The sequence below is a fragment of the Euleptes europaea genome, chromosome 7 (genome assembly GCF_029931775.1).
Source record: "Euleptes europaea isolate rEulEur1 chromosome 7, rEulEur1.hap1, whole genome shotgun sequence".
In the NCBI taxonomy this organism is placed as follows: domain Eukaryota; kingdom Metazoa; phylum Chordata; class Lepidosauria; order Squamata; family Sphaerodactylidae; genus Euleptes; species Euleptes europaea.
The window spans coordinates 90,147,461-90,169,258 of NC_079318.1; the positions used below are offsets into that span (position 1 = coordinate 90,147,461).

The window sequence follows — 21,798 nt, forward strand, 5'->3', positions numbered from 1 at the left end:
TACTGTGCTTGAATATACATACAACTATTTGAGTGTTCTGAGAATATATAATAATATCCAGACGCTGAATCAGGCTCTATGTCCCTTTGGGGTGGCTGAAGAAAAAAACCTTGAAACAGGCTAGTTTCTCCCTGTCTGACCAGTGTCAAAAGACTGGTCCATCTGGTCAAAAAGATGGCCATAAGAGGCAGGAGAAGGAGTGGGATCCTTGGTGGGGAAGGGAGTTTATTAAGGAAGGCACAGGGTTGTATCCTGATAGGGGCCGTTCATTGAATGCATAGTTAAATGGTGGAACTCCCTGCCCCAGGAGGTGGTGATGGCTGCCAACTTGGAAGGCTTTAAGAGGGGAGTGGACATATTCATGGAGGAGAGGGCTATCCATGGCTACTAGTCAAAATGGATACTAGTCATGATGCATGCCTATTCTCTCCAGGATCAGAGGAGCAGGCCTATTATATCAGGTGCTGTGGAATACAGGCATGACAATGCTGCTGCAGTCGTCTTGTTTGTGGGCTTCCTATGGGCTCCTGGTTGGTAGGATTGCCAACCTCCAGGCAGTAGCTGGAGATCTCCTGCTATTATAACTGATCTCCAGCCGAAAGACATCAGTTCCCCTGGAGAAAACGGCCGCTTTGGCAATTGGACTCTATGGCATTGAAGTCCCTCCCCAAACCCCGCCCTCCTCCCGCTTCACCCCAAAAACCTCCCACTGGAGGCAAAGAGGGACCTGGGAACCCTACTGGTTGGCCACTGTGTGAACAGACTGCCGGACTTGACGGGCCTCGGTCGGATCCAGCAGAGCCTTTCTTGTGTTTTTATGTTACCTCTGCGGCCAAAAATCGGACGCAGCCTCCCGCACACCAAGGAAGTCAACAATGCCCCTGGATCAAACCTGGCCTGGTCACATCACCTCCGCTACCATGTGCAAAAGCAGCAGCAACTAGCCCTGCCCAGTCTTATCTCAGTGGTGAGGGGGAACTTGACCCTTAGACCCCAAACCTGTTTGCCTAGGAAGTGTCGCTGTTAGCGGTTCTACGGCACGTAAACCGCAGATTCGGAGCCAGAGAACGGGGTATGAGGCAGGGGTGGGTGGTGGGTGGGATCGACACCAAATAAACAGGTGGAACAAACCAGGTGAAACCAGCGGCTCTTCCCCTCCGGTATATAAGAACCCGCAGCCTTTGGCGAAAAAGCACTTCTCTCTCCTGACTAGCTCCTTTTCTGGCTTCCTTGGGTAAGAATGAAAGCATTTATGGAAAGCAATGGGCTTGGCGGGTTTTTTTCTCTCCCTGTTGGAAACTTGGTGACTTTACCAAGTGCCTAACAGGTAGAAATCCAACAGGTGCAGCTGACTTGGAAAATCTTTCTCTCCAACTGCTAATATGTGGGGACTCTCCGTAGTTACTCAGCGAGGAGGGAAAAGGCACTCTGCCCTCATCCCCTCAGCGGTACAGTGGTTTTCTGGGTGGGGGGCTATTTCAAGGTTTTCAAGATTGAGGTCTGGCTCGGAAAACGTTATGAGACGGGAGGACCCAGAGAAACCTGCGGCAAGTTAAGTCTCGGAATAGGTGCCCGTTGGCTGCACCAGTTGAATGGCTGTCTGTTATCGAGGGAGGGGAGAAAGGGGGCAGAGCTGGAGGAAAAGAGTGATGTGTGTGAAAGTGAAAAACCAAAGGTGTGGGAGGGAAAAATATCAGACATGATGTGCTTTACTGCTTACATGCATTTCTGTTTTGTTGGGAAGGTTACCTTGCTAAGGTATTATTGACTGTTTTTGGGGGGGGGCGTATGATGGTTACTTTCAGGCTGCATTTGTGGCTGGAAAAGAGGGGACAAGATATTTAATACAGAAATATAATTCCCCCCTTTTTTTTATTTGCCAATGTCGCACACAGTATATTATGTAATTTATCTGTATTCAAGCAGAATCCTGTTCATGATTTGTCTATTTAGCTGGTTTATATCCTGCCTTTATCATGAGACTCAAAGTGAATTATAGAGTACAGGAAAAGAGGGGAAAATATAATCATACAGTGTAGGACATCGAATGAATAGTGCAATAAGACTCTCTCTCTCTCTCTCTCTCTGTGTGTGTGTGTGTGTGTGTGTGCGTGTGTGTGTGTAAAAAGTGCCATCAAGTCGCAGCCGATTTACAGCGACCCCAGCAGGGGGCTTTCAAGGCAAGGGAGAACCACAGGAGGTTTTCCGTTGCCTTCCTCTGCAGAGTCTTCCTTGGTGGTCTCCCATCCAAGTACTGACCCCGCTTAGCTTCCAACATATAACGGCTCCAGCAAGGGTGTACAAAGGGGCTTTCAGGGCAAGTGAGAAGCAAGAGGAGGTTGGCCATCACCTTCCTCTGCAGAGTCTTCCTTGGTCCATCCAAGCACTGACCCTGCTTAGCTTCCAACATATAATGATCCTACCAAGGGGTTTTCAAGGCAAGTGAGAAGCAGAGGTATTTGCCATTGCCTTCCTCTGCAATCGCCTTTCTCTGCAGAGTTTTCCTTGGTGGTCTCCCATCCAAGTACTGACCCTGCTTATGTGTGTGTAAAGTGCCGTCAAGTCGCAGCCGACTTATGGCGACCCCTTTTGTGGTTTTCATGGCAAGAGACTAACAGGGGTGGTTTGCTAGTGCCTTCCTCTGCACAGCAACCCTGGTATTCTTTGGTGGTCTCCCATCCAAATACTAACCAGGGCTGACCCTGCTTAGCTTCTGAGATCTGATGAGATCAGGCTAGCCTGGGCCATCCAGGTCAGGGTACTGACCCTGCTTAGTTTCCAACATATAATGACCCCAGCAAGGGGCTTTCAAAGCAAGTAAGAAGGTGGTTTGCCATCGCCTTCCCCTGCTGAGTTTTCCTTGGTGGTCTCCCATCCAAGTACAGACCCTGCTTAGCTTCCAACATATAACAACCCCAGCAAGGGGCTTTCAGGGCAAGGGAGAAGCAGAGATGGTTGGCAGTCGCCTTCCTTTGCAGAGCCTTTCTTGGCGGACTCCCTTCCAAGTACTGACCCTGCTTACCACATTGGGCTATACCATGCTGCCTTCCTTCCTGCAATAGGACTTCCTGCAAAAGTCATCCCAGAGAGGTAGCAGGAAAAATAAACGGGATTCCAGTCTGATTTCACCATAAGTTAATGGTATTGGAAGAAGTTGGCTCAGGCCCACAAAACCTTCTTCTGGGATTCGTGGTGCTCCAAGTCTCCTGTTTAAGTTCTGAGCGGCATTGCCCACTGGCCATATCCACAATCATTCTAGACCAAAGCTTCTTAAACTGTGGATCGCGACCCTATATGGGGTTGCATAGCTGAATGTGGGGGTCACGAAAAATTTGGTTTCTACATTTCTTTATGATTTATGATTTATTATGATTGATTTGTATACCTATCTTATATACCCGGGGTCGCATAAAAATTTCTCAGGCGGAAAGGGGTCACGAGTGGAAAAAGTTTAAAAAGCCCTGTTCTAGACCACTAGCAGTCCCCTATCCAGTGTCTGTATGTAAAGGGACATCAAGTTGCAGCCAACTTATGGCAACCCATAAGGTTTTCAAGCCAAGAGATGAACAGAGGAGGTTTGCCATTTGCCATTGCCTGACTCCATTTAGCAGCCCCAGCCTTCCTTGGTGGTCTCCCATCCAAGGACTAACCAGGGCCAACCCTGCTTAGCTTCCAAAATCTGATGAGATCCGTCTAACTCGGGCCACCCAGGTCAAGGCAAGAGACATTCAGAGGTGGTTTGCTTTTGCCTTCCTCGGCATAACGACCCTGGTATTCCTTGGTGGTCTCCCATCCAAGTACTAACCGGTGCTGACCTTGCTTAGCTTCTGAGATCTGAGGAGATCAGGCTACCCTGGGCCATCCAAGTCGGAACTTCTTATCCCATAATCTATTTCATACCCCTTTTCTGCAATCTGAAAATCACCAGTAAAATCCCATTCTTCAGATCTAAAGCAGAGAATTGAGATCTCTTTGTCTTGGATCTAACAATCCTTAAAAAAAAAAAAGAATCTCCTCCAATTCCCCTCCTAGCTACATCTGCCATTCCACAAGGCAGGTCCCATGATTCTCAGTGTAATTTTTTTTTTGGGGGGGGGGTGTCAACGGATCCATTATTTCCTTTCTCACCGGCAGAGAAACTGGTTGGCTCCAACCTTCTGGGTCCACACTTTGACATTTCTCAATCATTTTTCATGTATAGAAAGTAAAGGAGAGATTGGGAAGGGTTTCCCTCTATTTTTGGAATAGGGCAAGCCTTTCCTCCACCTTTCCCTATATACCCTTGCCTGATAAGGATCCCGGTATGCCAAGAATTGCATCTACCCTTTGAACAAAACAAGTTTCTAGTCCTCATGACTAGGGTTGCCAACCTCCAGGTACTAGCTGGAGATCTCCTGCTACTACAACTGATCTCCAGCCAATAAAGATCCTTTCACTTGGAGAAAATGGCCGCTTTGGCAATTGGACTCTATGGGATTGAAGTCCCTCCCCTCCCCAAACCCACTCCGCCCCAAAAACCTCCCACCGGTGGCGAAGAGGGACCTGGCAACCCTACTCATGACGGCTTAGGTCAAAGTAGAAATTCTAATGGCAAAGCAAAGGGTGGGCAGTTGAGTGAAGGGCATCTGCCGTGCAAAGAAAGATTGGTTCTGCATTCCTCCCTTTTTCACAAGCTTTCCTTGTCCTCTTCCCCAGTGTCTAGGAGTGCTCCAAACGGTGCCAAAATGAAGGTGTTTGTCCTGGGGATCCTGCTGGTCAGCTTGTACTGCATAGAAGGTAATGGAGGAGAACTTCAACTCTCTTCTTCACAGTTGCAAGTGACGTTGAAAAGGGATCGTTAGGAAAGGGGTTAAAACAGGGGTCCCCAACCTTTTTGATCCTGCAGGCACCGTTGGAATTCCAGAGAGGCAAAGGTACACAGTACCAGAGGTCAACAACTAGGGTTGCCAACTTCCAGGGGGTAGCTGGAGTTCTCCTGCTATTACAGCTGATCTCCAGCCGATAGAAATCGGTTCCCTTGGAGAAAATGGCCGCTTTGGCAATTGGGCTCTATGGCACTGAAGTCCCTCCCCTCCCCAAACCCCACCCTCCTCAGGCTCCACCCCAAAAGTCTCCCACCGGTGGTGAAGAGGGACCTGGCAACCCTAGCCAACCCTAGATGGAACCCAGCCTCCATCTAGGAAGGCAGGGCACTGACCCAGAAATCAGATGGGAGGGTGGTGTTACTTGAACGAGGGGGTGGGCAAACAGATATGTGTTTGTTGTCCTACGTCTGTGGGTTAATTGTTTTTTAAAAAGTCAATGGACATAGGGGCACTGTTGCAACCCCTCTCTACCAGGGACTTAGCATGCATTGAGTATTGAAGTCCTATAAACTTCATTTATAGGAAAACATATATTCTTTCATATATATAAACATTCATAGGTTCATGAGGTGCTATGCTCAAAAATAGAGCATAGCATCAGGCAAATATATTCTACCCACACATGGAAACTTTGGGAACGTTGGCATCCATAACTATAAGAAGCCAACAGAACACATTGCCTAGTACAGGCTTTCCCCTGTAGAGAAAAACAGTGTCTTACCTTCACTGTTAGGAATGTGAATCACAAGACCAAGTGCTTGCTTAGAGACAGCTTCTACCAATCTCTATATACTATGTTAATTAAAGAAAGGCAGACAACCAATGTTTAGTAAGTCGACGTAATTGGAACATCCCTAACCAGAAGTTATAACTGGGGTAGCAATCCTTTGTTCTGTATGAAGACTGTCCTGCGCATTAGGGCAGTTTCATCCGGTATGTATATTGAGCTCAATAAAACTATTGCTTTGAACTATCAACCTCCCACTGTGTTATATTAATTCGAAATTAATATTATGACACAGGCATTACAGTATGAACTCCAGAATCTCTTTTTTTAATTCTCCTTCCCCAAATGGGGGGAGGGAAAGGGGAAGGCTGTGGCCGAGCATCTTGTTTTGCATTCGGGAGGTTTCAGGTTCAATCTTGGTACCGCCACGGTGGCCCTTATGAGGGCAGAAAGGCAAGGTATAACATTTGGTTAGATAAATAAATGTCACAGACATCTTCAGTTCAAAGGATCAGGTATAGGCAACATGAAAGACATTTACCTAAGACCCTGGAGAGCTTCTGCCGGTCAGAGTAGGGGCTGTGGCTCAGTGGTAGAACATCTGCTTGGCATGCAGAAGGTACCAGGTTCAATCCCCGGCATCTCCAGTTAAAAGGACCAGGTATAAGCAATGTGAAAGACCTCTATCTCATACCCTAGAGAGCTTCTACCGGCTGTGGCTCAGTTGTAGAACATCTGCTTGGCATGCAGAAAGTACCAGGTTCAGTCTCTGGCACCTCCAGTTTAAACAAAAAAAAAAATCTGGTAGCAGGTGATTTGAGCGACCTCTAGCTAATACCCTGGAGAGCTGCTGCCAGTCAGAGTAGACAACATGGACCACTGGTCTGACTCAGTATAAGGCAACTTCCTGTGTACCCCTGCCATTCTGCACCCAGAGAGGGCTACCATCAAGGGTAGAGTAGATAGGATGAACTAGCAGAAATGGCCAAACTCACTGCATTAATAAATCAAAAGGAAAATGCGGAATTTGTGGGAGAATGGGAGGCATGGACAACATACTGTGTTAATGAATTTAACTTGGGTATGTTAAAGGATATGCTTTGATCTAATTCAATTGACTAAAGTAAAAGTAATACTGTCGAAGGCTTTCACGGTCAGAGTTCATTGGTTCTTGTAGGTTATCCGGGCTGTGTAACCGTGGTCTTGGTATTTTCTTTCCTAAGAAAAGAAAAGAAAATACCACGACCATGGTTACACAGCCCGGATAACCTACAAGAACCAACAAAAAGTAATACTAATGTTAAAATCTAGATGGGATAAGTGATTAAATGTATAAATAAATTACTATAATGAATTAGAAGTTAGATACAAAGGAAAGAATAGAGATCATTAAATGGATAGAGGAGGGGAGAGGGGGAGTCGAATAGATAGAACATTTATATTGATTAGATATTCATCATATGTATTGTATAATTATATTAAATGAATGATGGAAATATATGTGATTAAATTAGAAAACAATAAAAAAATTATATTAAAAAAAGGGTAGAGTAGATAGGGTTGCCAGGTCGCTCTTCGCCACTGGCGGGAGGTTTTTGGGGTGGAGCCTGAGGAGGGCGTGGTTTGGGGAGAGGCTTAAATGCCATAGAGTCCAATTGCCACAGCGGCCATTTTCCCCAGGTGAACCTATCTCTATCGGCTGGAGATCAGTTGTAATAGCAGGAGATCTCCAGCTACTACCTGGTGGTTTGCAACCCTAAGAGTAGACAATACTGACCTTGATAGAGAAAGGCAGCTTCATGTGTTCAAATGGCCCCTTTACCAGTTTTGGCCACATGTCCAACATATGGACAGATTATTCCGTTCAATGGCAAAATCTCCCTCGATCGGGTGGCAGCCCTTACTCACGCTTTTCTTGGCCATTCGACAGGTGCCCTGGTGAAACGGGACACTGAAGGCGAAGCTGCGGCTGAACCCACTGAAAGTCCCTTGAGCTTCGCTCGATTCCATCAAACATTTGCGGAATTCTTCAAAAAGGACTCCATCACTGACTATGCAGGCCAGGCGAGGTAAAGCATCATTTCAAAACATGGGAGGGGCAGGTGGATACACTCGACCCCCTTGGCAGCAAGGTGCGTGCCATCTGGCCGGCACTGCTCGCTCGGGCAGACGAGTGAACAGCGGCATCGCCCTCTGTCTGGTGTGGGAAGAGGGGAGACAGAGGCAGGCGTGGCTGGGTTGCCCACCTCCAGGTACTAGCTGGAGATTTCCCTCTATTACAACTGGTCTCCAGCCGAGAGAGATCTGTTCCCCTGGAGAAAACGGCCACTTTGGCAATTGGACTCTATGGCATTGAAGCCCCTCCCCTCCCCAAACCCCACCCTCCTCAGGCTCCGCCCCAAAAATCTCCAGGTGTTTCCCAACCCAGAGCTGGCAACCCTAGGCATGGCTAACCCTAGCTAATCTCCCACTTGAGGCTCAGGGCTGCCAGCCGGAGAGAAAAGGCAGGCTGTGGTTTTTGTTGCCCTGGGCAGGGTGGTCTCAAGAGCCTCCAAATGCTGATTTCTGAGACAGACCCTCTCAGCGGAGCTTAGCGTCAGAACATCTTCTGAGAGCCAGCGTGGTGTAGTAGTTCAGAGCAGTGGTTTGGAGAGGTGGACTCTAATCTGGTGGACCAGGTTGGTTTCCCCACTCCTCCACACGAAGCCAGTTGGGTGACCTTGGGCTAGTCACCCTCTCTCAGCTCCACCTACCTCACAGGGTGTTTGTTGTGGGGAGGGGAAGGGAAGGCGATTGTAAGCCGGGTTGATTCTGAAGTGCCCACAATAATGGTATTTTACCTGTGACACTATGAACTGCCCCTGTGTACATGAACAGGTGCAGGAATCCTCCTTTTTGACGTGACACCCATGTAGATAAATGCGTGTCAAGAATCACACACCCCCTTCCTCCTGTTTTCTCTCTCTTCAAACTGAGTTTGCATAAAAGCACAAACATTCCTCAGTCGCAACATTGCTAAACAGAGCTGCTTTCCTGTGCTTCGCTAGCTTGATATCTTGGTAACGGGAACGTCACGTTCAGCTAAAGAACTGGCTTAATGCAGAATTGTTTGTTAAGAATGACAGCATGAGGAAAACAGAAAAATATTCTTATTGTTAGAAGTCTATAAAGCTTGAGCAATTCTAAACAGCAATGTGATTCTTTCTTTTGCTTTTGGGCTGGAGAGATTTGATCCCAGCTTGTATTGTTTAAATTGGTACCATTAAACGGCATAGCTGTAAAACTAACTCCTGATCTCCAGTGCGTTATCCTTTGATCTGACATACCTGGGATAACGTTTTTTTAGGCACAACAATTCTGCCTTAAGTGGTAGAGAAAGTCGGCATATAAAAACCAACTTCTTCTTCTTCTAACTCAGCTTGGGGAGGTGGGAAGGAAAGAGTGCCTCTGAGTCTCTGCAGAGGGCACTGCCCTTGGTGCTGTCAGACCTAGGGTAGGCAACTTCCAGATGCTGGCTGGACAGCTCCTGGGATTACAGCTGATCTCCAGGTGACACAGATCAGTTCACCTGGAGAAAATGGCCGTTTTGGAAGGTGGTCTTTAGCATTATACCCCACTGAAGTCCCTCCCAACCCAGAGCTGGCAACCATAGTCAGACCTGACTCCTGCCGAGGAGTCAGCAGGTAACAGCACAGCGAGGCAGGCCCGTGTACTTATCCTCCTATTTGCCTTTATGCCACATAATCCCGGAAGGCAGTTTAAATTTCAATTTAAAAAACCTATCCAAAATGCCACTGTTTTGAACAAAACGCTTTGTTTCCATGGACTGTGGGGGTCAGGTTCTCCCAGGGCACTTAAGTTCTTAATGCTTTACAATTGCAGGGCGTATTTACAGCAACTGCACGAGCGTTTAGTCAATGAGCAGTTGACGGACCGCATCAGGCAAGCGTTCGATACCGTGGTGGAGTCTGCCAAGGCGGCCATTCAATAACCAGTAGAAGCTGCTTCTAAGAGCCACCGGGTCTGTCTGACGAGAGGGGGGCTGGGGGGGGGGGATTCTTGGGCCTCATAGGAATGCCATGACTGTGTCAGGATCGTGCTGTCGCCGCAATAAAAACCATTTAAGCCTTATCCCCTGACTGTGTCTGTGTGTGTGCGTGTCTCAGGATTTTGGTAAATTCAAATGTTTCAATCTCCAGCCAAGATGCCGTATGCTGACTCTACTAACCATGCTGGGGAACTGGCCCAATATTAAAACAGCACCAGTACACATAAGAACATAAGAAAGGCCATGCTGGATCAGACCCAGGCCCATCAAGTCCAGCAGTTTGTTCACACAGTGGCCAACCAGGTGCCTCTAGGAAGCCCACAAGCAAGGCGACTGCAGCAGCACCGTCCTGCCTGTGCTCCACAGCACCTAATATAATGGGCATGCTCCTCTGATCCTGGAGAGAATAGGTATGCATCATGACTAGTATCCATTTTGACTAGTAGCCATGAATACACCTCTCCTCTACGAACATGTCCACTCCCCTCTTCAAGCCTTCCAAGTTGGCAGCCATCACCACATCCTGGGGCAGGGAGTCCCACAATTTAACTATGCGTTGTGTGAAGAAATGCTTCCTTTTCTGTTTTGAATCTCTCCCCCTCCAGCTTCAGCAGATGACCCCGCGTTCTAGTATTATGAGGGAGGATGGTGCCAAGTTGTTTTCTGTTGCCCCAGAAGGTCGGACCAGAACCAACAGGTTGAAATTAGATCAAAAGTGTTTCCGTCTAGACATTAGGAAGACTTTTCTAACAGTGGGAGCAGTTCCTCAGTGGAACAGGCTTCCTCGGGAGGTGGTCAGCTCTCCTTCCCTGGAGGTTTTTAAGTAGAGGCTAGATGGCCATCTGTCAGCAATGCTGATTCTGTGACCTTAGGCAGATGATGAGAGGGAGGGCATCTTGGCCATCTTCTGGGCATGGAGTAGGGGTCACTGGGTGTGTATGGGGGAGGTAGTTGTGAGTTTCCTGCATTGTGCAGGGGGTTGGACTTGATGACCCTGGTGGTCCCTTCCAACTCTATGATTCTATGATTCAGTATAAGGCAGATTCATGTGTGTTCAAAGATTGTATCTGCAAAAAATAGGTTATTGGAACAATTTATTTATGTGGAACGTTTCTTCTTATGCACTCAGCTGGTAATTAGCTAGATGACTCGCAACTCTCCATGGAGACAAACTTGATTCCAATAAAAATTGATCATAACATTTTAAACAAAAATTATAACAACAAATATTAAAAAGGCCGCTGTTATAAGAGATGGCAGTGAATACTTAAAGTATTTTTTCTTACGCACACTTTCAGTAACTTGGTGAAGATCCTTATGCCATGGTGGCAGCTGCCCCCAAAACAATATCTTAAAAAATCTGCCCAGCCAATCTCCTATGGCCAATCAGAAGCCCTCCTGGGCAAAAGCCCCAGCTGGCACTCTCCACTTTCTAAAAACACTTGGTGGGTGCCAGGAAAGGTGTTGGTGAGCGCCACGGTGCCCGTGGGCACCACCTTGGGGACTCCTGCTCTAGGCCCTAGGGGAAGGACCGTAGCTCAGTGGTACAGCAACTGCTTGGCATTACAATTACAACTTATCTCTAGACGACAGAGATCAGTTGTCCTGGAGAAAATGGCTGCTTTGGAGGGTGGGCTCTATGGCTTTGTACCCCACTGTCCCTCTCCTGGATCCACCCCCCGAAGCTGCAGGAATGTCCCAAGCGGCAGTTGGCAACCCTAGCAGGTTGGGACGGGATGCCATAGAGCTAGGGTTGCCAGCTCCAGGTTGGGAAATACCTGGAGGTTTTGGGGGCGGAGCCTGAGGGCAGGATTTGGGGAGGGACTTCAATGCCATAGAGTCCAATTGCCAAAATGGCCATTTTCTCAAGGGGAACTGATCCCTAATGGCTGGAGATCAGTTGTAATAGCAGGAGGCTCCAGCTAGTACCTGGGGGTTGGCAACCCTACACAGAGCCCGCCTTCCAAAGGTGAAGTTCAAAGGTGGGTAGGGTTGCCATTTCCAGTTGGGGAAATCCTGTTGATTTGGGGGTAGAGCCTGGGGAGGACAGGGACCTCATTGGGGTAGTATGCCATAGAGCCCACCCTCCAAAGCAGCCATTTTCTCCAAGGGAACTGATCTCCGTCGTTTGGAGATGACCTGTGATTCCGGGGGATCTCCAGGTCCCACCTAGAGGTTGGCATCCCTACGCGATATGTGTGTAAAGTGCCATCAAGGGGTTTTCAAGGCAAGTGAGAAGCAGAGGTATTTGCCATTGCCTTCCTCTGCAATCGCCTTTCTCTGCAGTTTTCTCCTTGGTGGTCTCCCATCCAAGTACTGACCCTGCTTATGTGTGTGTAAAGTGCGGTCAAGTCGCAGCCGACTTATGGCGACCCCTTTTTGGGGTTTTCATGGCAAGAGACTAACAGGGGTGGTTTGCCAGTGCCTTCCTCTGCACAGCAAACCTGGTAATCCTTGGTGGTCCCCCATCCAAATACTAACCAGGGCTGACCCTGCTTAGCTTCTGAGATGTGATGAGATCAGGCTAGCCTGGGCCATCCAGGTCAGGGCATAGCCCATAAAATGTGGCAAGCCTCTTCTTCCAAGCAATGGTCTTGGGGTCTGGGAGCAGCAGACATCCTCTCCCACTCCTGCCTGCTGCAATCTTGTGAAAGAATTCCCCCAGGAAATTATTATGACCTTGGCCAGAGACCTTGCCATCAACAGCCATGGCGTCCTACTCAACTACTAGGCGACGCTTGCGTCACCCAGCCAACCTGACGCCTACAAAGTCCTCCGCTTCCTAGAGCCAGCCCTCAACAATCATGGCGGGTTACAGGCCGGCCTCCTACTTCCGGTCCAACCCTCCTGCCCTTAACAATGATGGCAGCCGCTGCCACTTTTCTCACTCCCCCCCCCTTTGCAGCGCGAAGCCACTTCCTGTTCTCCCGCCCCAAAGATGGCGGACGAAGCGACCCGCCGGGTGGTGGCGGAGCTGCCGCTGCTGAAGACCAACGCGGGCCCGCGGGACCGGGAACTGTGGGTTCAGCGGCTGAAGGAAGAATACCAGGCCCTCATTAAGGTCTGTTAGGGGTCGGGAAGGTGGTTTCTCATTGGCTGACGTGGCTGCCTACGGCGGCTCTGGAGGGTCAGGCGTTTTGCTTTCCGCCCTGGGCTCTGCAGGTGGTTGGGGTTGACGGGATGGAAAGCGGCTAGGTGGGTGCATTTGTAGGCGAGCCTCTTAGTGGCATCCAGCAGCTCCTGAGATAAGACACAGAAGCCAAACCTTCCTTTACATGAACACATGAAGCTGCCTTATACAGAATCAGTCCCTTGGTCCATCTAAGTCAGTATTGGCTACTCAGACCGGCAGCGGCTCTCCAGGGTCTCAGGCAGGGGTCTTTCACATCACCTACTTGCCTATCCCCTTTAACTGGAAATGCCGGGGATTGAACCTGGGACCTTCTGCATGCCAAGCAGATGCTCTACCACTGAGCCACGGCCCCTCTCCATGGCTCTCCAGGGTCTCAGGTGGAGGTCTTTCACATCACCTACTGGCCTAGTCCCTTTAACTGGAGATGCCGGGTATTGAACCTGGGACCTTCTGCATGCCAAGCAGATGCCTCTCCCCTTAAAATATGAAGCTGCCTTATACTGAATCATGCCCTTGGTCCATCAAAGTCAGTATTGTCTACTCAGACCTTCAGCGGCTCTCCAGGGTCTCAGGCAGAGGTCTTTCCCATCACCTACTGCCTGGTCCTTTTTTACTGGAGATGCCAGGGACTGAACCTGGGACCTTCTGCATGCAAATGACATACTCTAACGCTGAGCCACAACCCCTCTCCATGGCTCTCCAGGGTCTCAGGCAGGGGGTCTTTCCCATCACCTACTCGCCTGGTCCCTTTAACTGGAGACGCCGGGGATTGAACCTGGGACCTTCTGCATGCCAAGCAGTTGCTGTACCACTGAGCCACAGCCTCTCCCCTTAAAATATGAAGCTGCCTTATACTGAATCAGGCCCTCGGTCCATCAAAGTCAGTATTGTCTACTCTGACCGGCAGCGGCTCTCCAGGGTCTCAGGCGGAGGTCTTTCACATCACCTACCTGCCCCGTCCCTTTAACTGGAGATGCCGGGGGTTGAACCTGGGACCTTCTGCATGCCAAGCAGAGGCTCTACCACTGAGCCACGGCCCCTCCCCTTTCTTGCTTGCCTGAACTTTAATGTCTTAGCAACTGAACTGTCTGAGTTGGCCTTTTCCCTTCTTTTTTGTTCTGTCGGAAACTGGCAGGGGCATGTTCTTCCTTCTGCTCCTGCTACCACAATGGGCTTAGACCAGAGCTGTCAAACGTAAGGCACGGGGATCCAACCCCTTGAGAGCTCTTATCCGGCCCCAAGACAGCCACCCCCCTGCTCCTGAACTGTCAATTATCAAAGACTGTGAAATAAAAGAAAATAGTGTAAGGGTGTTATTGTTTTAAGCATGTTTGTATTTTAAGTAAAAAATAAAGTAAAATATATATATATCATTAATTGGCTTTGCCTGTGTCTTCTATAAAGTTTGTATCTCTGGTATCTGGCATTAAATTTTATCTTACGCATGGCCTGGTCCGACCAAGTGACATTTATGTCACATCTGGCCCTTGTAAGAAATGAGTTCGACACCCCTGGCTTAGACAGTCACGAGAACCATCCCTAAATGTCATCTTATCGGTTTTTCAAAAGGTGGCATCTGTGAGCATCCGGCCACAAAACTTACCTTTCTGCCTTTCTCCCCCACCCCTTTCCTCAGTATGTGGAAAACAACAAGAATGCCGATAATGATTGGTTCCGGCTAGAATCCAACAAGGAAGGCACCAGGTGAGGCCCGCTTGGCAGGATGGGAGAGTGGGCCATAGCTTAGCAGTACAGCAGGGTCCTGGCTCAGTCCATAGCATCTCGCCTTTTGGGAATCCTAGTGGTAGCTGGGCTAGGAAACACCTTGTCTAAGAACCTTGGAAGACATGCCTGGTTGGAGCTGGGTGGGCCCTGTGGTGTCCAGTGGCAAAGCACCTGCTTTGTATGCCAAAGTGCCAACTTTAATACCCTGGTATCTCTGGTGATGAAACGATTTCAGGTAACTGGTGTGGTGCCAGTGTGGTGAAGTGGTTAAGAGCAGTGGATTCTAGTCTGGAGAACCAGGTTTGATTCCCTGCTCCTCCACATGAGCGACAGTCTCTAATCTGGTGAACCAGGTTGGTTTCCCCACTCCTACACATGAAGCCAGCTGGGTGACCTTGTGCTAGTCACAGTTCTCTCATAACTCTCTCAGCCCCGCTTGCCTCACAAGGTGTCTGTTGTGAGGAGTGTTGGGGAAAGAGATTGTAAACTGGTTTGATTTTCCTTAAAAAGGTAGAGGAAGTCGGCATATAAAAACCAACTTTTCTTCTTCTTCTTCTTCCATGAAAGACCTTTTTTTGCATGACATTCTGGAGAATAGATGCTGGTCAGAGGAGACTATGCTTGGTTAGATAGACCCACCGGAGCAGACGGCATTTTCCTTGCGAGTCCAATGGCATACAAAATCAAAGTCCGCTGGTGCCTTAAAAAAGAATTAACATTTATTTCAGTGTGAGCTTTTGTGAGTCACAACTCACCTACTCAGATATGTGGAGGGAAATCAAACTGAGAGTTTGTTTAAAGGGAAGGTCACAAGGCTGGGGAGGAGGCATTGAGACGGAGAGGTTGGGTGTGAATGCCATTTTGGGTCTTCCAAGTGTAAATGCACCAGTTACACCATGGTGGTTTGGAGCGGTGGAGTCTGATCTGGAGAACCAGGTTTGATTCCCCATTCCTCTGCATGAGCGGCGGAGGCTAATCTGGTGAACAGGATTTGTTTCCCCGCTCCTACACACGAAGCCAGTTGGGTGACCTTGGGCAAGTCGTTCTCTCTCTGCCTCACCTACCTCACAGGGTGTCTGTTGTGGGGAGAGGAAGGGAAGGTGATTGTAAGCTGGTCTGATTCTGCCTTAAGTGGCAGAGAAAGTTGGCATATGAAAACCAACTCTTCTTCTACCTGAAATATGTATTTCTTTGCTCTCTTGCAGGTGGTTTGGGAAGTGCTGGTACATTCACAACCTTCTGAAGTATGAATTTGCTGTTGAGTTTGATGTGAGTCTTGCTCTCTGCCCTGCCTGGGGCTTTCCTGCCCCCATTTCAGTTCCTACCTCTGCCCCTTGTGGGAGCCACAGAATGAAATCATAAGTTGCCCCTTTGAACAGTAAGCAGTTTCCTTCTGCTTACTGCTCACATTTTGTTGCATACAGTCGCAATTGCGGCTATAATAATATAAAGCTGCGACTGGAAAAATATGGCCAAATGCTCTCTTTTAAATGCTCAGAACAAGTAAAATCAGTGTTGTTCAAACTATTAACCCACAAAAAATTACACACCAGGCTAGCCTGATCTCATCAGATCTCAGAAGCTAAGCAGGGTCATGCCTGGTTAGTATTTGGATGGGAGACAACCAAAGAAGTCCAGGGCTGCTATACAGAGGAAGGCACTGGCAAACCACCTCTGCTAGTCTCTTGCCTTGAAAACCCCATAAAGGAGTCGCCATAAGTCGGCTGCGACTTGACAGCACTTTACAAACACACAGGCTATTATAATATTATGTACTATATTCACTAAGGATTTCTATCAAACATGACAATAATGCATAGTATTCATTCAGTATTTTAAATGCAATTGCACAGTACCCAACACTTCAACAGAGGTAAAGGCAAACCTGTTAAACTCTCGGCTTTGCCTTTACCTCCGTTGGAGGGTTCTGTTCTGTTCAATTGCATTTAAAATATTGACTGAATGCTTTAGTTTCTAGGGATTATTGTCATATTTGATAGAAATCCTTAGTAAATATAGTACGTAATATAATAGCCCAGTGTTGTATTTTTTTTTTTTTTTTGGTCTTTTAAATGTTTGGCAGAAATTGCCAGCACACATCTGGTTTTCTTTCCCACTCCATAAGGGCTAGAGTCCTTGTGCTAGGAATAGCATAAGGATCTAGAACAGGGGTCCCCAATCTTTTTGAGCCTGTGGGCACATTTGGAATTCTGACACAGGCTCTTAAGAGACTGGAAATGAGGTCGTACAGACATTTGCCAATTCAGTGAGGAAGAGGATTGTTATCCTGTGATCTAGATTTCTACTAGTTTATTTTTCAGAATTTATTATTCTGGCTTGCAGATTCCTGTCACGTACCCATCTACCGCACCAGAAATTGCCATTCCAGAACTGGATGGGAAAACAGCAAAGATGTACAGGTGAGAGGCTTTGCTTTTCCACTTCCTGAGGAATATGGCTATATTAGGGTTACCAGCCTCTGGGTGGGGTTTGGAGAATGCCCAGAATTACAACTGAATTCCAGGCTGCAGAAATTACTTCCCCTGGAGAAAAAGGCACCTTCAGAGGGTGAACTCTGTTGGCATTATACCGTGCCTCCACCCCCTCCCCTTTGCATGTGAGGATGCCTATTGGTGCAATGGTTAAGATTGGTGGTTTGGAGTGGTGGACTCTGATCTGGAGAACTGAGTTTGATTCCCCACTCCTCCACATGAGCGGCGGATGCTAATCTGGAGAACCGGATTCCCCCCCCCCCCCCACACACACACACTCCTATACATGAAGCCAGCTGGGTTACCTTGGGCTAGTCACACTCTCTCAGCCCCACCTACCTCACAGGGTGTCTGTTGTGGGGACGGAAAGGGGAGGTGATTGTAAGCCAGTTTGAGTCTCCCTTGTGGTAGTCAAAGTTGGCCTATAAAAACCAATTCTTCTTCTTTTTCTTCTTCTGTTTCTGCCTACTCTGTGTGTTTGCGTTTAACTTCTTTTTCTGCTGTCTTAGGCCTGATCTCTTTCTCTCCTTGCAGAGGCGGCAAGATATGCTTGACGGACCACTTTAAGCCCTTATGGGCCAGAAACGTGCCCAAATTTGGACTGGCCCACCTCATGGCTTTGGGGGTGAGTTGTTGGCATGGCACGAGGAAGTATATGGGGGGTTGGGATTGCAGGGGACACCATCTCAGGTTTCTAAAAGCAGGCATGAAGTGAAGCGCGGGCTAATGCGCTTGGTTAAATACCTTTGAAGACCCACCGAATACGTTAAGAGCCTTTCAGTGCAATCCAAAAGGGGGGGTAGTTCAACGGTGGCTGGGAGCAGCGCAGCCACGCCGCAGCCACAGAGGATTCCCAGCCAGAAAACGAAAATTAAGAAGAAAGAAACATAGCAAGTCTCCAAAAACCCTCTGTTTTAATCAACGGGACTTTGCCACCCAAAAAGGTGGCATAGCTACTCCAAAGCAAGAAGAGGTATTCCTGGGGCAGAAGGGGTCAGGAAGCTGCCTAAAAAAAGTTCTGCCCCCAGGAACGCCCCGGGAACATCTCCAAGGACACTGGCATGGGGAGTTGTGCTGCTAGAATGCTGCCAGGAGGCGGTGCCCAAGTCCCACACCACTGTGTCACACATGAAGCTGCCTGAACCTGAATCAGACCCTTGGTCCATCAAAGTCACTATTGCCTGCTTAGACAGGCAGCGGCTCTCCAGGGTCTCAGGCAGGGGTCTTTCACATCACCTACTTGCCTAGTTCCTTTAACTGGAGATGCTGGGGGTTGATCCTGGGACCTCCTGCATGCCGAGCAGATGCTCTACCACTGAGCCACAGCCCACCCGTAACAGCGTAAGTGCCCCTTATCCTGGGTTAAATGGGCATTTACACTGGAGTGAGGTCACGCCACCTCCTAAGGAGCTTCTCTCCCCACCCCCCACCCCACTCAGGATTGCAGCCTTTGTGTTTCTTTCCACTATAGTGATAACGAGGCACTTTCCCCCCGGCGAAAGCAATGGAATTTCTGCTTTTACACAAGACTGTTCCTTATTGATTTTTAAGCGTGGTGCAGTGGTTAAGAGCGGTGGTTTGGAGCAGTTCTCTCTGATCTGTAGAACCAGGTTTGATTCCCCACTCCTCCACAAGAGCGGCGGAGGCTAATCTGGTGAACCTGGGTGGTTTCCCAACTCCTACACATGAAGCCAGCTGGGTGACCTTGGGCTAGTCACAGCTCTCTCCGAGCTCTCTCATCCCCACGTACCTCACAGGGTGTCTGTTGTGGGGAAGGGAAGGTGATTGTAAGCCAGTTTGAGTCTCCTTTAAGTGGTAGAGAAAGTTGGCATATAAAAACCAACTCTTCTTCTTGCCATTTATTATTGATTTAAAAGGAACCCTGCTATATTCGGTACTCTTAATAAAATGTTCTCCTGAATTGCCTTACAGAAGCAAACTTAAAACTGTGAAATAATACGGACAGTAATCCATTCTGACAATACAACCTGGTGGTGGAAAGTCCTGTCAAGTCACAGCCAGCTCATGGTGAACAGCCCTCCCTCCCCCCCACCCCCGTAGGGTTTTCAAGGCAAGAGATGACCAGCGGTCGTTTGCCATTGCCTGTCTTTATGTAGTGACCCTGAACTTCCTTGGTGGTCTCCTGTCCAAGAATTAACCAGGGCCGACCCTGCTTAGCATCTGAGATTGGACGAGATCAGGCTAGCCTGGGCCAACCAGGTACTGGCACAATACAAACTAGGAGATTAAAAACAACACAGAGTGTTATTTCATAATGAAATCTGTAATTGAAAAGTAATAATTCTGAACAAATAAATATAACTATTTGGTGGGATAGGGCAGAAGAAAGAAGAAGGGGGAAATCGTTTATTACTGTGGCATCTGAAGAAGTGAGCTCTGAGTCACAAAAACTCATGCTGGAACAAACATGGTTGGTCTTTAACATGCCACTGGGCATCTTTTGTTTGGCTAAAATAGACTAACACAGCTGGAATTATGCCAGTAAGTCATTCAGCGTATAGTTTCAGGAAGGTAGAAGAAGAGTTGGTTTTTATATGCCGACTTTCTCGACCACTTAAGGCAGAATCAAACCGGCTTACAGTCACCTTCCCTTCCCCTCCCCACAACAGACACCTTGGGAGGTAGGTACTAGGTTTGAGAGAGCTCTGAGAGAACTGTGATTGGCCCAAGATCACAACTGGCTTCGTGTGGAGTGGGGAAACCAACCTGTTTCACTAGATTAGAGTCCGCCACTCGTGGAGGAGTGGGGAATCAAACCCGGTTCTCCAGAATCCACTGCTCCAAACCATCGCTCTTAACCACTACACCACGCATGTTGCTCTGCAGTAGAAGGCTTACATTTGAGACCATTTGAGACCAGCTTAGATTTGAGACCAGCTTTCAAGGGTCAAAGCTCCACTTGTCAGACATGATGAAGGGAACTTGGACTCTCGAAAGCTTATACCCGGGAAATCTTGTTGGTCTTTAAAGTGCTACTGGATGTGAATCTAGTTGTGTAGCATATTGAATCTGTGATTTGGCCAGAGACGGAGGTGTTCCTGAGGAATAGTTGGGTGGTGACTGAAATTGCACACTGCCAAAATGGCCGCCTGATGGGTTCAGGATATGGGAGTGGAGGATATGGGGATGGTAGCCGTGCTATTGGCGCCTGACGACCTTCCTTGCCTTGCAGCTGGGACCCTGGTTGGCTGTGGAGATCCCAGACTTGATATCCAAGGGCCTGATTGAGCACAAAGAGAAGTGAGTCCATTGCGGCCTACGCGTGGAAACGGGGCCTCGGCCGTCCTTCTAGGCCTCTCTTCTCAGCTCCAGCAGGCCCACATCGATGCTAGTGACTTCTCTTTCTCGTTGTGTAACGTCTGGACTTTCGTTTGCCAACCTGTGGTTGGCGTATGTCTTGCCAATAAAAACTGCTTTGCTCCCAGCTTGCCTCTTAGAAAGGTGCACAGACTCTTTCAGCTAAGCTCCCTTAAAACTACCCCCTGCTAGCATGAGCCTTTACTCCTGTTCAGCAAAGTCTTGCTTCTGCTGTTAGCCTGGGTTGGAACAAGTAGCATTTTTGCAAGAAGCCTTTCAGCAGCAAGCAGCGCAGTGGCACTGTTAGAGGTGCAATCGTGCAACCCAGATGCGCATATTTCAGTCCTCTGAGGCAACAGGCAGTGAGGCAGCTGCTTGCTGTCTGTTCCTTCCCTGTTATCCAACTTGTTCTCCTTCTGGGGCAAATGGGACACACAAGGAGAGATAGGGTGGGTAGGAAGAGATGTGACTGCCTCTTCTCTCTCTCTCTCTCTCTCTCTGTACTGGGAGAGTTAAAGATGTGTGTCTGGTCTCCCAGTGCCCTAAATCAGGTAGAGGAAACCAGGAAGAGGAAGCAGAACCAATGGATTGAAATCAAATCAAAAGAGTTTTTGGCTAAACATTAAGAACTTCCTGTCAGAGCAATTCCTAAGTAGAAAAGGCTCGTGCTGAGTTGTTTTCTGTTGCCCCAGAAGATCTGACCAGAACCAACGGGTTCAAATTAAATCAAAAGAGTTTCCGTCTAGACATTAGGAAGAATTTTCTAACAGAGTGGTTCCTCAGTGGAACAGGCTTCCTCGGGAGGTGGTGGGCTCTCCCTGGAGGTTTTTAAGAAGAGGCTAGATGGCCATCTGTCAGCAGTGCTGATTCTATGGCCTTAAGCAAGATGATGAGAGGGAGGGCATCTTGGCCATCTTCTGGGCATGGAGTAGGGGTCACTGGGTGTGTGTGTGAGGGGGAGGTAGTTGTGAGTTTTCTGCATTGTGCAGGGGGTTGGACTAGATGACCCTGGTGGTCCCTTCCAACTCTATGATTCTAGGAAGCAATTTTCCTCCAGGTTAGCTTGACCAGGGATCCTGGAAGTCTTTGGTCTTCCTCTGGGCATATAGCAGGGGTCAGTGGGGTAGTGTGTGTGTATGTGTGTGTGGGAGAGGTAGTTGAGAATTTCCTGCGTTGTGCACAGGGTTGGACTAGATGACCCTTGAGGTCCCTTCCAGCTCTGTGTTTCTAGGTAACCCTGCAATGTCTGCAGGGGGTTAAGGGGTACTTCCCCCCCCCCCGGTCCCCAGAATCCTAAATTTTCTAATTTTGGTTATGTATTATGACACACACTCACACCTCGCAATCTTTGAGGAAGCAGCGGCCCCGTGGGACTCGCGGGAGGCTGACCTCCATGCCCAGGACAAACTTTGGTGGCTTGACATTTTACTGGAGGAGGCGCGCTTGGCATAAGAGGACTCTGCCCTCCTGACTCGACTGGTGGCTGACTT

At 48.5% G+C, this 21,798-nt stretch overlaps 2 protein-coding genes across 2 annotated transcripts in view; both read left to right on the top strand.

The window, feature by feature from the left end:
- The window catches only part of USP21 (ubiquitin specific peptidase 21), a 92,764-nt gene that overhangs the window by 25,246 nt on the left and 45,720 nt on the right, over positions 1-21,798 (top strand). The gene's annotated exons all lie outside the window — the stretch shown is intronic.
- On the top strand, positions 12,550-20,348 carry UFC1 (ubiquitin-fold modifier conjugating enzyme 1). The gene is made up of 6 exons (XM_056853872.1): positions 12,550-12,701; positions 14,410-14,477; positions 15,704-15,767; positions 16,842-16,918; positions 17,525-17,615; positions 20,184-20,348. The coding sequence occupies exons 1-6, from the start codon at positions 12,579-12,581 to the stop codon at positions 20,253-20,255; spliced, it is 495 nt and encodes a 164-aa protein (XP_056709850.1). The 5' UTR covers positions 12,550-12,578; the 3' UTR covers positions 20,256-20,348.

Excerpts from the sequence above, each read along its gene's own strand:
- UFC1 (XM_056853872.1), top strand. The coding sequence starts at position 12,579 with ATGGCGGACGAAGCGACCCGCCGGGTGGTGGCGGAGCTGCCGCTGCTG. Across the intron at positions 12,702-14,409 it reads AATACCAGGCCCTCATTAAG|TATGTGGAAAACAACAAGAA; the intron begins GTCTGTTAGGGG and ends CCCTTTCCTCAG. Across the intron at positions 17,616-20,183 it reads CCCACCTCATGGCTTTGGGG|CTGGGACCCTGGTTGGCTGT; the intron begins GTGAGTTGTTGG and ends CTTGCCTTGCAG.